This window comes from Chelonia mydas, chromosome 2, assembly GCF_015237465.2.
Source record: "Chelonia mydas isolate rCheMyd1 chromosome 2, rCheMyd1.pri.v2, whole genome shotgun sequence".
Classification (NCBI taxonomy): domain Eukaryota; kingdom Metazoa; phylum Chordata; order Testudines; family Cheloniidae; genus Chelonia; species Chelonia mydas.
Genome location: NC_057850.1, coordinates 58,968,405 through 58,986,234, shown reverse-complemented (window position 1 = coordinate 58,986,234; position 17,830 = coordinate 58,968,405). Strand labels below are relative to the sequence as shown.

Sequence of the window (17,830 nt, the reverse complement as noted above, 5' to 3'; positions counted from 1 at the left end):
TAAGAGCAGTCTCTATACCTTGCCAAAAGTGTGACTGAGGGGACGCAGAACACTGGTAGCTGACACATTGCAATGTGGACTATAGGTATCTAGCTTCTCTAAAAAGTCTGACACTAGGCAATACTTTGTGGTGTCTCCATTGTTGAGCAATGGCTCCTTTAGTATTGGGTCTGACTATTGCATGTTTTTGTGTGAGGTGTAGATTCCCCTTGGCAAAGGAGGTGTTGGCTGTAATTAGTAGGGGACCCACATATTCTGTGCTGTTTTTCACCATCCAGGAGGAGTAGGGGACAGAGTAACAGATGGTGGCCTTGGTTGCCATTAATGCCTCCATGACTAGTACTACTGTGAAGGGCCCAAATTCTTGGAAGGAGGATGTTGTTTCTAGCCCTAGTTTTGTTTTGTTTTGTTCTTAGTGGCTCATGAGGACATTCCAGTTGCAGTTTCTGTGAAATCCAATGATTTCTCACAACAAGACATGCTGGGTAATGGGGCTGAGAAAAAGAAATTAGGGTTTACAGTCTGGAAAAGTTCTGCAGGGTGTGTCCTTCTTGACGCAAATTTCTGAGCGAGTAAGCAGGAGTGGATTTAACAAAGTTGGCAAATGTTGTCTGGGTCATTTTTGCATTGGGCTCTTCACAGGGTGGCAAATCTTTAGCCCTGGCACTTCTGCAATACAGAACCTACCAGTGGGCCAGCTGGACTCTGCTGTTGTGGAAGCTTCCATTTTGTTTGAGGGGTATACATGGCTAGCAATGTACATGGCTACTCTAATTATTTTTGCACTACTTGTCAATACCTTGGGACCTTTTGGATTAATTGGTGCTCCTGGGCACCCAAATAACAGCAGTATGCAGAAATGCTTTTTTCTTCATCTTCCGTTTAACAGTGGTCAAGGAAATCTGAGCGCTTCAGGTGACATCCCAGTTCTTTGCTATTACTTCTTCAATATCCTTGGCTGATAAGGAAAGGTGAGGATCAGGGTGTTAGTGGGTTATGAGTACTCTGAACGCATGTAGAATAGGAGGAGACAAATTCAGGTTATTCATCTCTCTTCATATCGTTTTTTGCATTTTAATGTGAATGATCTATACTATTTCTTCAATAATCATTCAAAATGTCAGATTGTAGTATGTTTACTACACACATAGAACTTTTGTCAGTAGAAAGGTTTTGATGCCAGAAATTCTTCTACTGATCTTTTAAATTTTATCCAAAATATACTAATAGATTCCGTCAACACAGACTTAAATGAATGTTATGTGATTTCACAATGAAAGGGTATTATATGTGAGCATGGAAGTTTGAGCCAGACATACTACTTTCATTAGTGTGTGGATCCAGCTGTGTTTGAGTGAAAATAGAATTCTTAAAATAAAGTTGAATGAACCATCTGTTTTCACAGAGGCAGGCGAGGGGAAGTTTGGCTGTTATGCGCATTACAAATGTTGTACAGGGTTTTCCTAGACTCAGATAGTCACTATGCTGGTCATTTATTTTCACGGTGCTGGCATTATTTTTATAGTGCAGACCATCGCTGTGCTGAACATTGTTTTCCTAGTGGATGTGTAAACTCTGTGGTAATGAAAAAGTTATTTTTCTTTCCTTGTTTTTCCCCCAGTCTTGCTCAAAGAAGAAATTCATTTGCTAAACCTACCTAGAAACATTGTCTTTGACATTAGAGAGGACTCATTATTATCAGTTAGTGGGTTGAACTGTCTTCCTGGATCAATTATCCCTGCTGATTATAAATGCAAGTTTCCTTTCAACATAATAAGGAGCTTTGTAGTTACCAAAATATCCTTAAGATTAGCTAATTTACTTAGATAAATATTAGGATTCTGCAACACACTCTGGATGAAAGAAGAACCAGATCAAACATTAGGCTATAATTTGCACCACACCTTTTTTTAAGGGTTCCAAAAAGTCTTGTGAACTTTCTGTAATTTTTTCCCCATGTTCTTCTTGCATCTCCAAGTTCCAGTCACAACTGGAAGCAAGGTATACTGGGATGAGAGCCTGTTTTCACAAAATTTCCAGCCTGCTTTGCAAACTCGAGAGATTTGGGGCAATTTGGATAAGCATCTGTACTTTGTGATGTTTATCCAAACTTCTGAACCATCATTGTGATATATCCTAGCAAACTGAGACATTTAGAAGGGTTCTTTTTTGTCATTCTAACATTAATAAGTTCAGTTTTGTATGTATGGTTCATTTTACATCAATGAAAGTTCTTTGTGTGGAAAAACTACAGAGTTAGACTCATCTGTGTATTTAATTAAACTTGATTAAAGAACAAAACAAAACACCAATATAGAAAAAATAAAAATTCCAATGGCTGAGTATGAGTTCAGGTTGTTACATTTATAAATGATAATTGCAAGATTAGATTTTTAACAATTGGGTGCATGAGATGTATGGAATAAATGTCGCCATCACTCAGATAAAACTTCCATTGAGGGTAATGTCATTTTTATCTGGGTAAAGACTCATTAAGAATTTCAAGAACTGGCCTTAGAGTTTTATGAATTGCCTGTGTAATTATACAGGATGTCACCCTGTCTTCTTAAACATCCCTGTAAAAGAGAATAGGCATTTATTATGGCATAAAGAAAAGGAGTACTAGTGGCACCTTAGAAACTAACCAATTTATTTGAGCATAAGCATAAACTTTCATGAGCTACAGCTCACTTCATCGGATGCATGAAGTGAGCTGTAGCTCACGAAAGCTTACGCTCAAATAAATTGGTTAGTCTCTAAGGTGCCACTAGTACTCCTTTTCTTTTTGCGAATACAGACTAACACGGCTGCTACTCTGAAACCTGTTATTATGGCATGCTTCCTGGTGCTCTTCTACTAACTTAATATGGGCCCTATTTGAATCTATCTATATTATTGTATGGCCCCATTACCAAAGTGTCTAAGCACCTCACAGTCTTTAATATTTTGATTCTTAAGACACCCCCTGAGGTAGTGAAGTACTATTGTCCCCATTTTATGGATGGGGACCTGAGGCACAGAGAAATTAAGGGACTAGCTCAAGGTCATAAGGAAGTCTGTGATAGGAAAGAGAATTAAACCCAGGTTTCCCAAGTTGCAGGTTAGTATGCACTAGGCTATCTAGCTCTGATTGTTTACAAATTTAAGATGAGGGTCTCTTTTGCAAGGATGTTAACTTTAATGGGAATATTGCCAAGGTAAAGACTTCAGGAAATACTCCATATATCTCATGCATGTGACTATTTAAAAACCCCATAATCTTGCCTCCTGCAGCTCTTGCATGTGTGGAGACTCTGCACCTGCTCCTTTTTGGGGTGTCATTTACTCCCCTGCACAAAACTGGTCAACTCTGCTGGCTAGTGTGGGTGGGTGACAGTAGAACTATGATTCACCCTCCCACCTATGCCTTCCATCTACTTTGAGGTGCTATGCAATCTTGGGGGGGAGGGGTGTTAGGACAGAGCAAGCCTTGTGCTCTTCAGATTGCAGGACCTGCCATTCCGCCTGACTTTTTATGGGTCATGCAAGTAGGAAAGGCATCGTACATTCCTGTCCCGCTCTCTAAGCATCAGTGTAAGGGCTACAAAACAATCTGGCCCCAACCTACGAAATTTGTTTTTCTATGTATTCTTGCTGTTTAAAAAATATTGACATTTGCTTACTCAAGTAGATCTTTTCCATCTTAAATAATAGCAACATATGTTTAATTATACATCCATGATGTGTCTTTATTACTGAATGTATTTGGGGTTGTCTTGTAGAGAATTATTGTGTTTGTACCCTTAATTAATCTCCTGCCTGTGCAGAAAGCTGGAATTCTTTGGCTAACACTTGATAATTAATAGTTACAGATAAGCACCAGTTCAAACCTGAACACATGCTCTACAGATTCCGTTATGATGATGGAACATACTATCCAAGAAGTGAAATGCAGGATGTGATTTCCAAGGTACAGACTGCTCTTATCAGTAAAAATGGGTCAGATACAGAGGTCCTAGTTAAAAATAAAGCAAAATGCATTGTGTTAGGAAAAACTCTGACCCTGGACACCAGTCTAATGTGAATCAGAATTAATTATGTATATCTGTAGGCAGATTTTGGCTCTTGGCTTATTGCAAACCATATTTTAAATAAAGAAACTGAGAAATATGTTTCTAAAAATGATTTTATCCAGGAGGTACTATGCTACATAAACATATAAAGGATATAATGCCCACCTTTTTGAATGACTGGAGCAGAAACAGTAGTTTACTGTATTTTTCAATCCACTTATATTCAGTGAAAAGAAAAAGAGTATGATAGTATAGACCAGAATTTCTTATTGTTTGTATTGGAGTGGCTTTAGGTATTCCTTTAGTGTGTGAAGGGTATATTGGCTTATCAAAAGTAACCTGATGTTTTAATGGAAATATGCAGGTTGTATGTTCTGTACCCTGACACTGTACCCAAGGATATATTGAAAGAATAAAACAAAATCAACAGAGTCATCTTTAGTCCCTTTGATGTTTTTAAATTTGTGATCCTGTGGTCCTGATCCAGGGGAAAACTAGGACCATTCAGGTTTTCTCCCAGCCTACTGAGTTAGGACAGCTGCTTCACTGATTCTTCAGTTAGAGGTTTCCTAATATAGAGTGTCTCAAGTGAAGGGAATCCCTCAATGCAGACTTAGCAGATACATCGGTCTGTGGCAGAGTTTCTGCCTAAACTTCAAATTTCTTTTGTTTTGCCACTGTACCGTGTGCCATAATCTTAATGCTGTTTTGTTAAATCTGTTTATGAATAGTTACATGCTTTTAAAGAGGATTTTGTGATTAGAACATTAGAAACCAAATATATATGACTCTTTATTAAAAGTTTTAAAACTTTTGAACTATTTTACCTCTAATTTTTATTTGGCTTGCTTGTGGATACAGTGGGTCATGTTCAATTTTGATTTTCTGGCAATATTCATAAATATACTTCACTTTTCTCCTCTCTAGTAATTCAGTTTGTTTGGAATCCACATTTGCACAGAAAGTTGTCTTTGCTGTGAAAGTTTAACACATACATTTCTTTTAAACTATTATATGTTAAAAAAATCTTTTAATGCTGTGCTAAAATTATGTAAGTCTTCTTTACATATCTCTCAGATTTCTAAGATTAATTAGAAAAGCCCATGATAATTTAGTCACAAATATTATTTGTCTTGTAATCTGGAGGTTTATTACACTTCAGAAATAACTTTGGTGCATGAAAACATATCTATGAAATGAATGTTCACTTCTTCTGTTCTACATTTTAAAAATATAAGTTATTTGCATTATTTTGAATGGATAGGTATTGTTAGAATAGGTACTGAGTGGTATTTGCTTCAGTGTAAATGTGGATTTAAACATATCTATATCTTTAACAGGGTGTAAGATTGTACTGTCGTCTTCATAGTCTGTTTACTCCAGTGATAAGGTGAGTCCAGTTGTGAAGTTCTTAGTGACTTATTTAGAACAAACATATATATTTGAATACTGTAGATACTATATACAAACACAGAGCTAAATCCTAGCCTGTGTTTCGGGTGGTGTGCTAGTGGGGAAGAAATTGTAGAGAGAGTGCTCCCAAAACCCAAAGTAGCAGCAGGACGGGATTCCAACCTAGCACTTAAAAGTACTGTATAGGCAGTGCCCCAAGTGTCATGTTCACTAAGAAAGCAGGAATCAGGTTTGTCTGGACAGTTTACTCAGGCTTCTGGAAGAATCTAGTTCATACTGGGCATTCTCAGAGGCTTACCACATACATAGCGCAGTCACATTCATGTTAGCACTATAAAACTCACTTGGAGAGTCACTCCCATACTTGTAACATGATGCCTATCCTTACACCCAGGGAACATGGTTGGCTACCTAGGGACAAGTCCAGCCCTCCTCCCCACTCCTATCTACACTGTAGGCTTTGACTTGCTCCATCTAAGGAGTTGAGACCTCAGGGCAGCTTCTGAAGTTCTATTTTTAAGGTACAGAAAACTATTCAAAAAACAACATAGATCATGCTTGTGTCAATTTGTGTGTAAAACATAGGATTTTTTCCTTCTGTTTTTTTTTTTTTTTTTTAACAGGGATAAAGATTATCATCTGAGGACCTATAAATCTGTAGTCATGGCTAACAAACTGATAGACTGGCTAATTGCACAGGCAAGTGTACCCTGGAGTTGATTTACTTTTCTGCATTATGAATTTAACTTCCTAACATGGAAAGTTGTAATTAATCATGTAGAAGAAAATGAAAATATGTTGTTTTAAAGTTCTAATTATTAGAACAGAGTTAATGTAAATATCCTGTTGATTCTGTAAAACAGCAAAATTCAGCTGTTTTACAGAATCATGGCCAGTTGCTGATCTTCCTGTGTTGCACATTGATCTTTCAATTTCTGCTTAGCTTCTTGCTGCTTTCAAAATGTTAGCATTTTGTGTAATAATGTGTATAGTTAAAATGAATGGTGTGTGAAGCTGCAAATTACTGACTGAATGGACAAAAGGAAGCAGCAGGGAGAAGTTTACAACCAAGGAATTCAGTTTGTTTTAGGCAAAGTTGTGGTTTGTATTGGAAGAAAATAGGAAAAACTTCTTTTTTGAATCAAGTTTTACCAATATTTTCCTAACTTTGCTGCTTTTCTGTAGTCTAATTATGTGCCCCTGTTATGGAACAATCTGCAGGGGCTGCAGAATGTAAAAAGGGGCTGCAGAATGTAAAAAGAATGATGAGTGTTTTCTCTGGGAATAGCATGGTAGAACAGATTTAAGAATCCCTCCTTTTCAACACTGGGGTACTTGTTGGATACCTGGGAACAGAAAGTTATATGGATTATAAATAAAAGTTAACATGGTTCTTTGAGTAGGTTTAAATATAGATGTCAGCATTATGTTTACAAAGATGACGAAAGAGCATAGAAAATAAAGTTGGCAATGTATGGAATGAAGAAGATAATTTGTGAAAATGAGTTTTAGAAACAGAAAAGGTTATAAAAAACTGAGGATCTCTTATGAACTTTAGTTTTGAAGGTTGTCAATAAATACTCAATGTATATAGACAATGTAATATTAACAAAAAGATTCACTATTTTATGAGAAGATGTTGTGGCTAATAACAATGGGGGCAATCATCACTGAGATGATGGAAAACATGTTATCATCTAGGAGCATAATCTGGCCAAGATCTCTGTGCACAGCTCTCCACTGTTCCAGTGTTATTTCTGTGCATGATATGAAGATACAATAGGTTCAATTTTTCAGAATTATTATTCATTATTGTTCATTCTTATGTTCTTATATGACTGAGGGAGGATATGATAGAGGTCTATAAAATCATGAATGATGTGGAAAAAGTGAATAAGGAAGAATTATTAACCCCTTCACATAACACAAGAGCCAGGGGTTACCCAGTGAGATGAATAGACAGCAAGTGTAAAATAAATATGAAGAAGTACTTTTTCATACCACACACAGTCAGTCTGTGGAACTCATTGCCAGGAGATGTTGAGAAGACCAAAAGAATAACTGGGCTAAAAAAAAAATTTGCTAAGTTCATGGAGGATAGGTCCATCAATGGTTATTAGGTAAGATGGTTGGGGACACAACCCCATGCTTTGGGTGTCCCTAAACCTCTGACTTCCAGAAGCTGGGAGTGAACGACAGGGGATGTATCACTTGATAAATTGTCCTGTTCTGTTCACTGGCCGCTGGCAGACGACAGGATACTGGGCTAGATGGACATTTGGTCTGAGCCAGTATGGCCATTCTTATGTTCTGATGTTCTTATATTACATAGTGTGTATTATGGTTTAACAGGGGGATTGTCGGACCAGGGAAGAAGCAATGATCTTTGGCGTAGGACTTTGTGACAATGGGTTTATGCACCATGGTAAGTAAATTCTGCACAAGCTAAAGGTCACATTTTGTTGAATTCCTTCTGCATTGCAGGCAAATGGTACAGGGACCACCCCAAGAGATTAGAAAAGGGCAAAGGGAAAGTCAGTAAATCATTTCAATGTGAACCTGAAAAACAAATGTTTAACTAGGTTTTTCTTGCATTATTTTATATTAAGTGTGACAAAGCTCTGTCCTTGCCTCTGTGGGTCCCACATTTCCTGGTGGATTTCGCTAGCCTCAGAGGCTCACTGTGACCCTCCACATAACCCTTCTCTCTCTAGAGACAAGGATCACAGTCTACTGAGCCATTTGCATCATAAGCCAGCTAGGGAGGTGAGGAGAAGTTATCCTTCCTTGCACAGTCTCTGTTGTCTCCCAGTCTCAGTGATTAAGGTGGGGGGGAGGGAGCCCAGGCCCACCCTCTACTCCAGGCTCCAGCCCAGGGACCCTAATAGTATCAGCTATGGGAGCTGACCTTTTAGAAACATGGCATGTACAATTCCCTGGGCTACTTCCCCCACAGCAGCCCTCACTTCCTCAAGCTCCACTTCATCCACCTCAGGGCCTCCTTCCTTGTGTCTGATATGGTGTGTACTACTCAGCCTCTCCAACAGCACAACTTCCTTCCACAGCTCCTAACATGCACACCCACCTGACTGGCTGGGAGGCTTTTAACTCGTTTCAGCCAGCCCCTGATTGGCTTCAGGTGTCCCAATCAACCTAGCATTCTCCCTGCCTTCTGGAAAGTTCTTAATTGGCCCCAGGTGTCTTAATTGACCTGGAGCAGCTTCCATTTCACTTAACCTGGTACCAGGGATTTGTCTAGCCTGGAGCTAATATATCTATCTCCCACTACTTTTCTATAGCCATCTGGCCTTGCCCCGTCACATAAGTTAATAGTGTAGGGAAGAGTACGTACAAGTGTGGAGTGGGGCTTTTAGTCTTTTTTTCAATCTTTTTGAAGGATTTATGGTGGATTTTTTATTAATAACCACTTAGACTGTGGTAAAAATTCATCTTGCTGTTCAAATATAAAGTAAGACTGTAAGGGTCAGTAGGACTTGATAGCAACCAACCAACATTCCCATGCAGTCACCTGGCAACAACTGTAACCTGGCCACTCCCTGTGACCCACAATCCAGAGGTTCAATGCCACGGGAAGTTCCACCTTGGGGAATCTGACTGATGGTGGTCTTAGTGATCCCAAATTGGCTCCTTATCTCTGTAGAAGCCCATGGGGCATATCAGGAAGTGTCCAGGCAACAATGTGGACCCCTAGCTAGTTGCCATGACTGCCCCGCTGCTCTGTTCCTGAACTCCAGGTAGTGATCTCAGCTCTGATTTGGATTCTGACTCCTGATTGACCCCTGAAACCCCAACACAGATCCTGATTCCTGGTATTGACCCACAACCTGATTCCTGGCTCTGTCTCTGTCCCTCAGCTTAACTCCTGACTCTGACTCCATCTTGACACTCAGCTTCACTCTTGATCCTGATACTGGCTTTTACCCCTGGCTTCAGTTCCAGAATCCCAATCTCCTGCTACTAGTCCTGCCTCCCTTTTGCCCAGGATCCTGACTACCAGTAACCCATGTAGAAATTTGTCCCTGTGGGACACAGAGGCAGTGAGTTGTCCCCTGCCTCGAATGTCCCACGGGGCACTCGACCACCTGGGCAGGCTGACAGCCCCCAGGATGAACTTCCCATTTTGCAGACACAAGTGGTGCAGCTCTTGTCTGAGAACCAGACCCGGTGAGTGCAGACCCCCAAGCTACTTGATGAAAACACTGTTATAGGCCCGGATGACACAGTACACAACCAAGAACCAGCTATTGTGAGAGCAGCTGCCTGGTTGCGGGACAAGAACACTGTGCCACAGTGCGCCTGGACTCTGGTCCAACAGTCCCCATCCCAGAGCATTTCAATGGAGACTGCAAAAATGTAGGGCTTTTCTCAACCAATGGCGCCTGCTGTTCCTGCTCCACCCACAGTTCTACTCCATTGACCAGGCTAAAGTAGGGCTCCAAATTAGTCTCCTGAAGGGAGAGGTGCTAGAGTGGGCTTCACTCCTAATGGAAAACAGAGCCCAACACTGTCAAACTGGGATGCCTTCCTCCAAGCCTTCTCTATTTTTGACAACGCCCACCATGCTCACTTGGTGGAAGCAGCCCCATAAAAACTATGGCAAGGGCAAGGACTGTTTGCCTCCTAAGCTGCCCACTTTAGGCAACTCATCTCCAATACAGAATGGAATGAAGCTGCCTAGCTCATGTAATCTGCACCGGAATTGGTAGACGAGATCAAGGATGAGCTAGCTGTCGTGGAAACCCCGACTCATCTAGATGCCTTCATCAGTCTTGCTATATGCCTTGACAACAGGCTGAATGAGTGAAATGAAGAGAGGAAGTTGGCTTCACCACCACCTAGACGATGTACCACAGTACCCATTTGTGGCCTAGTCCCAGAACCTATACAAATTGATGCAGCCTATCATCATGTGACCTTGAGGAGAGGGATTACCACTGATGCCATGGCTTGTGTTTCTACTGTGGAGAATCTGGACACACTTGCCAGCTGCCCGTCACAGGCTCTTGCACAGAAAAAGGAGGGAAATGACCAAGCCCAGGCCCAGTAAGGGGGACCAGCCTGGTTGGACCGAGGGATATCCATCCCCAAGCTGCCCCCCACTTCTTACTGAAGCACATGCAAGGCACAGTGAGCCCAGCACTTGCAACTCCAGGTTTGCCTGCATGTCCCAGGGAAACCCTTACAAATACCCACTAGTAAGTGCTCGTGGACTCTGGGGCTGTGGACAGTTTTATAGACACTGATATGGCACAAGCCTTAGGCATCCCACTGCAACAAAAAATGCCCAGCCCACCTTTTAGAGACTATAGATGGCTCGCTTCTGTCCTAAGGCCCAGTAATACTGGAAACAGTACCCCTGGAAGTCATTATCCAGGACCATAGAGAGATCCTTTGGTTTGGATCTCACTACACTTCCTCATAATTCTCAGCATCTTGTGGATGGCCACTCATGACCTGCAAAGTCAGTTTCTGCACTGAATTCTGTTGGCAAGTTTGCCTGCATGCACCATCATTTGAGTCTTGACTCCAAGATGCACCTCTCTATCCTGAGTTCAGGATGCTGCTGAGGAGTCCATAGGCCTAGGCTGTGGCCCAGCAGGGACCCCCATTAGACCCAACTCCTGCCCTATCTACCAAATACCATGACTACATGGATGTTTTTAAGAAAAAGAATGTGGCTGCCCTCCCACTCCAGTTTGACTATGATTGTCCAATTGAGCTGGAACCTGAAGGCAAGATACCTTTTGGCTTCATCTATGCCATGTGAGAGCCAGAGCTGATTGCTTTGTGATCCAGTCTCCAGGAGAATTTATCCATCCCTTCACCTCCTCTGCTGGAGCCTGAGTTCTTTTTGTTGAAAAGAAAGATGGGACTCTGCTTTTATGTGTGGATTACTGGTCCTTAACCAGGTAACCATCAGAAGCCAGTACCCTCTCCTACTCGTTCTGGAATTGTTGGACTCTACCATCAGCCCAGGAGTTTACCAAGCTTGATTTGCATGGAGCCTATATCCTGGTGCGGCTCTATGCCGGGGATGAGTGGAAAACTGCCTTTCGAATCTAGTACAGCCATTACAAATATTTGGTAATACCATTCAGTCTTGCAGCCCCATTCCAGCACTTTGCAAATGAGATATTTCATGATAGACTATGACTCCTGGATCCAGGATATCTTTACCATATATTTTTCTTCTCAGAGAGCCCTGAGCAGCACACTCAACGCGTCTGGTCAGTTCCAGATCGGCTCCACTGACATGGCATATGTGAAATCTTGAGAAGTGCAGCTTCAACTAGCACTCCATGGAGTTACTGGGATACATCTTGTCCAATAAGGGTTTCTGAACTGACTTCAGAAAGGTGGATGCTGTTTGGACCTGGTCAGCCCTTTGGAACATCATGGAGCTTCAATGCTTCCTGGAGTTCACTAATTTTTGTAGGCACTTCATTCCTTGGTTTTAAGATCAGATAGCTAGAGTCCTGCAAATATGCAGATATCCGTGACTGTCTGCAGACCGTATTTGTGTATCACAGATCAGATGCAGATACAAATTTTGTTTCTGCACAGGGCTCTACAGATAGTCCATAGAAAAAGCTCCTCTGCAAACATACCCCCTTCACCTGGTCAAATGGCATTCAACCAGTTTAAGATGGCCTTCACCAGTGCTTCAATCCTGATTTATCCCAGTCCAATGCGGATCTTTGTTGTTAAGACCGACACATCTAATGTTGCAGTTGGGGCAATACTTTCCCAAAGATCTGGCCCCCAACAGCACCTGCTCCCTTGTGCCTATTATTCTCATAAACTCACACCAGCAGAACAAAATTATGAGATTGTAGATAAGAAGGTTCTATCAGTCAAAGCCACCTTTGGGGAATGGTACCACCACCTCAAAGGTATATACAGATCATAAAAACTTGGAGTATCTCAGAAGGGTAAGGAGCTGAACCAAAGACAGCTTTGATGGGCCCTGTTCTTCACATGCTTTAATTTTACTATCACCCAGGAGCCCAGAACAAGGCAGCCAATTCCCTGTCCCAAAAAGGGGAATACCTCCCTGACCACAACTACTTCCACACTGAGTCACCACATATCCTCAGGCCCTATAATTTCCTGGATGCCACCATTCCCCAGAACCTCCTGTCCCTAATCCATTCAGCTATGAAGGAGAAGCCCCTCCCCAGGGACCTTAAAACAGTAAGGAAGGAACAACATCCAGTGTGGGATTGTTTGCTTTACATCAAGGGCTGCTTGTATATTCCACCAGGGTGCCCCCAAGTTCCCTCTGGGAGGTGCTGTAGTAATGTCAGGATCAATGGGACTTGAACTCAGGCCTGGAGGGTTACTAAGCAACCAACATTCACACAGTACTACCCAGCAGTGGGTGTAACTGGGCCACTTCCTGTGACCCTCAATCCACTGAGGTTCAATGCCATGGAACATTCTGCCTCAAGGAATTTGGCTCTCAGTGGTCTTAGTGATCCCTGATTGGCTCCTTGTCCCTATATAAGCCCCTCAGCTCGACTCTTGACCCTGTTTCTGGCTCTGACCCCTGGCTTCAGTTCTGGAATCCCAAGCTCCTGCCATTAGTCGTGCCTCCCTTGCCCAGGATGCTGACAAAGACATGATTCCTGCCCAGATGCATTCACAGTTTCCATTAGACAACACTAATGCAGAAAGACCAGACATGGCACAAGAGTTCAATAAAGGGAGAATGTGGGAACGAATGTGAGAAGAAAGTAGGAGGGATTGCTATAAGAAGTGACATTCTAAAGAGCAATTAAAGAAGAGAAAAGAAGCATTTGGTGAATGAGAAAGAGGTGAGTATTGGAGGAGCATGACCAAGTGTGAAGCAAGAGTAGGAGAGAGTGCCCCAGGGAAGAGGAAGATAAGAATATCAGGAGGAGTGTCTAGAGTAAGAAGAGGAAAAATGGGGAATAAGAGCAGAGATATATGTAGGGTTTTGAAGTTGATGACAAGGAGGTTAAGTTTGATGCCATCAGAGGAGACAAGAAGCCAATAAGAAGATTCAAGGCATGGGTCTTCTGACTGAAACAATGGAAAAGATGATTTCCACAACAGCGTTTTAGAGAAACTGGGAGAAATGGAAGAGGGGAGGCCTCCACTGCCGTTCAGCCATTATTTGTTTAAGATTTTTTATTCATTTGAAAATACACAATTAGAAAGTGTAATTTATTATGAAAATTCAAACTCCTCTAGAGTAGAATTAACTCAAAAATTGCTTTGTAGCATTTAATCTATGGAAGCGCTTTACCAATATTTAACTGTTTTTAAAATATATGTTCGGGAATTCATAATAAAAGGATTAATCTTTGAATTTTGTATCATACAGTCTTAGAAAAAAGTGAATTTAAAGATGAGCCACTTCTTTTTCGCTTTTTTGCGGATGAAGAAATGGAAGGATCAAATATGAAGCACAGGCTTATGAAACATGATTTAAAAGTAGTGGAAAATGTCATAGCCAAGTCACTTCTGGTAAGTAAACAAATTGAATGATAATGTGTTTTGGCAAGCAATAAATAGGATTCAATAACATTAAATAAACACCACGCATTATTGTTTAATGGAAAGGCAAATTGTGTAATTTTATTTTTATTTTTCAGATTAAATCTAATGAAGGCAGCTATGGTTTTGGTTTAGAAGACAAAAACAAAGTACCAATTATTAAATTAGTGGAGAAGGGGTCAAATGCTGAGGTAACGTATATTAATATATAGTCTGATATTTTGCTCTGTTTTATGGTAATGTTCACAAATGTACACTTACATCTGTGTTTTGATATACAATTTTGAAAATTTAAGATAATGTAGTGTTTTAATTTGGCTGTTTTTTCGAGAAAAAAAGTGTTGTTTTTAATTGTTTGTATCATTTTTTGTTTATAATCGAGCTGTGACTTGCTATTGCTATCATTTTATTTTTACTTATGATTTCTAATATATGAACTTAGAGATACAATACATAAATTACAAATATATTTATTTTCATGTGCTACATAGAGTACAGTGGCATCATTATTCATGAGTGGCAGAAGCACTGTTGAGAAGAAAATGTAATGAATGAAAATAAAACGTGTGTTACCCCTCAGACATAGATTTGATTTATTTCCCATAAATGTGGTGTGTGTCAAGGCTTTTATGGTTTTTATTTGTAATAATGTAAAATATAGAGTTTGAGATGTTGCATGAGTAAGTTAGAGGGCTTGTGTTTACGTTAGCATTGCTTCAGATAGACCTCGGTGGGGTATATACAGAGTTCACATTGATATGAATGGGACTTACTGTACTTATACAGAGAAGTGTGACAGTAAAATATTCTATCTGAGTTTTTATTTTACAAAAGAGATTTTTAGAGATGGTTTTAAAGGCCTTTACATCTCACTGTGGGATAGGGATTAGGATAAAAGGAGTCTAGGGCTGTCAAGCGATTAAAAAAATTAATCGTGATTAATCACGTGATTAATTGCACTGTTAAACAATAATAGAATTCCCTTTATTTAAATATTTTTGGATGTTTTCTCATTTTCAAGTATATTGATTTCAATTAGAACACAGAATACAAAGCGTACAGTGCTCGTTTTATATTTATTTTTGATTACAACCTAATACAAGTACTGTAGTGCAATCTCTTTATAATGAAAGTTGAACTTACAAATGTAGAATTATGTACAAAAAAATAACTGCACTCAAAAATAAAACAATGTAAAACTTTAGAACCTACAAGTCCCCTCAGTCCTACTTCAGCCAATTGCTCAAACAAGTTTGGTTACAATTTGCAGGAGATAATGCTGCCCCTGTCTTGTTTACAATGTCACCTGAAAGTGAGAATCACCGCCCTGCAATTTAAGCCAGGGACCGGGAAAGGAGTTGTCTGGCTGGCCAGGAGAAGAGGGCAATACTTTCTGCCTTGTGGGAGGAGGGGAGATGTAAAACTGCTGAAAAAGCAGTCAGCATGGTGGATGACTCACCATCTAGGAATGAGGGGTTTTAAAAGGTCAGCCTGGGCCTGGCCCCTCCCCCTCATTCACTCAGAACAGGCTGCGCAGCACCCACCCTTCCTCCCTATTTAGGTCACAAATATGCCGGGTGTTTAGCTATATGTGCTGTGGGCATTACGCTAGCTGCCCCGTTAAGGAGGGCTGGGAAGGAATTTTTCCCTTAATGCCATATTGGCCAGGTGTGTGGTGGGGGGTTTTCACCTTCCTCGCAGCAGGTTCAGGTGGGCTCTGTTCATGCATAGCATGATGGGTGGTAGGCCATATGTCCCATCTCTTTATTTAAGTGTATAGCGGATGTTCAGTGCAGGTACTCCATAAATTAAGGAACAAAAGAACGGATAAATGGCTTGGAAAAGGAATTAAGGAGAGGTGCTTGGTAACTGAGCAAGCCAGAGGCAGTTGGGGACTCCTCTGATTGGTACAGCAGGGAGCCAACCCCCCCATCATTATAGTCCACCTTAACCCCTACTACGAGGGGAGGTGGTTGGTAAGGTCCCGGCAAGGAAATTGCTGGAGGGACCTGGATGAAAAAGGGCGGGGGGGTGCTGAAAAAAGCACCCCCCCACCCCGGTGAATTGTGTGTGTTTTCACCTGAACTGCACATTTTATCTGCCGGGTTAGTCCCAGACATCTAATAATAAAGTTGCAGCCTGATTAAACCCATATCTAATGTCTCCTGTCATTTTTTTGGCATAGCCGGACAACAGGCTTTCGCATGGCACTTTTGTAGCCGGCATCGCAAGATATTTACGTGCCAGATGTGCTAAAGATTCATATGTCCCTTCATGCTTCAGTCACCATTCCAGAAGACATGTGTCCATGCTGATGATGTGGTCTGCTCGATAATGATCCAAAGCAGAGCGGACCGATGCATGTTCATTTACATGATCTGAGTCAGATGCCACCAGCAGAAGGTTGATTTTCTTTTTTGTTGGTTCGGGTTCTGTAATTTCCGCATCAGAGTGTTGCTTTTTAAAGACATCTGAAAGCATTCTCCACACCTAGTCCCTTTCAGATTTTGGATGGCACTTCAGATTCCTAAACCTTGGGTCGAGTGCTGTATCTATCCTTAGAAATCTCACATTGGTACCTTCTTTGTGTTTTGTCAAATCTGCTGTGAAAGTGTTCTTAAAATGAACATGTGCTGGGTCATCATTCAAGACTGCTATTACATGAAATACATGGCAGAATGTGGGTAAAATAGAACAGGAGACATACAGTTCTCCCCCAAGGAGTTCAGTCACAAATTTAATTAACACATTTTTTTTTAAGGAGCATTATCAGCATGGAAGCATGTCCTCTAGAATGGTGGCCAAAGCATGAAGGGATATATGAATGTTTAGCATATCTGGCATGTAAATACCTTGCAGCGCCGGCTGCAAAGGTGCCATGCAAATGCCTGTTTTCGCTTTCAGTTGACATTGTAAATAAGAAGCAGTCAGCAATATCTCCCGTAAATGTAAACAAACTTGTTTGTCTTAGCAATTGGCTGAACAAGAAGTAGGACTGAGTGGACTTGTAGGCTCTAGAGTTTTACATTGTTTTGTTTTTGAGTGCAGTTACGTAACAAAAATAATCTATGTTTGGAAGTTACACTTTCACGATAAAGAGATTGCACTACACTACTTGTATGAGGTGAATTGAAAAATACTATTTCTTTTGTTTGTCATTTTTACTGTGCAAATATTTGTAATAAAAAATAATAATATAAGGTGACCACTGTACACTTTGTATTCTGTGTTGTAATAGAAATTAATATATTTTAAAATGTAGAAAAACATCCAAAATATTTAATACATTTCAATTAGTATTCTATTGTTTAACAGTGCGATTAATCACGATTAATTTTTTTAATTGCAGTTAATTTTTTTGAGTTAATTGCGTGAGTTAACTGCAATTAATCAACAGCCCTAAAGAAAACACAACAAATAAGAGGTATGGTGCAACCATAGGGTTATATCCAACCTGAGTCCAGCTCTGTTATCTTTCCGTAATTCCATTGTGTTTTGTCAACTGTCTAGTAAGGCCCTGTTCCCAAGTGGAAATAAGACTTGGAGGATGCCTTGAGCAGCTCGGTACATCCTGCAACATTCTAGCTGGAAGTAGTTTCTTCCCTAGTTGGCCAATAATTTAAAGGGTCTCTTTGACCTGATGTGTTGTATACCTCACTCAAAGGTGTGAAACTCAAAACTTTGGAGTTTATGGTTTGTTTTTGTAACTTATGAAATATTCACATACTTCTTAAAATATTCAGCAAGCCTCTATATTTGAAAGTAAGTTTCAGTTTCTTTAGAGAACAACAGGAAGGGAAGTTAGTTAATTGGTAATAATA

At 40.6% G+C, this 17,830-nt stretch overlaps 1 protein-coding gene across 1 annotated transcript in view; it reads left to right on the top strand.

The window, feature by feature from the left end:
• PREX2 (phosphatidylinositol-3,4,5-trisphosphate dependent Rac exchange factor 2) overlaps positions 1 to 17,830 on the top strand; it is a 289,194-nt gene that overhangs the window by 130,991 nt on the left and 140,373 nt on the right. The window contains exons 12-17 of the mRNA XM_037892468.2: positions 3,846 to 3,949; positions 5,393 to 5,442; positions 6,089 to 6,164; positions 7,818 to 7,890; positions 13,837 to 13,979; positions 14,108 to 14,200. Of these exons, the coding sequence (XP_037748396.1) occupies positions 3,846 to 3,949; positions 5,393 to 5,442; positions 6,089 to 6,164; positions 7,818 to 7,890; positions 13,837 to 13,979; positions 14,108 to 14,200 (539 nt within the window). The remainder of the gene's footprint in view (positions 1 to 3,845; positions 3,950 to 5,392; positions 5,443 to 6,088; positions 6,165 to 7,817; positions 7,891 to 13,836; positions 13,980 to 14,107; positions 14,201 to 17,830) is intronic.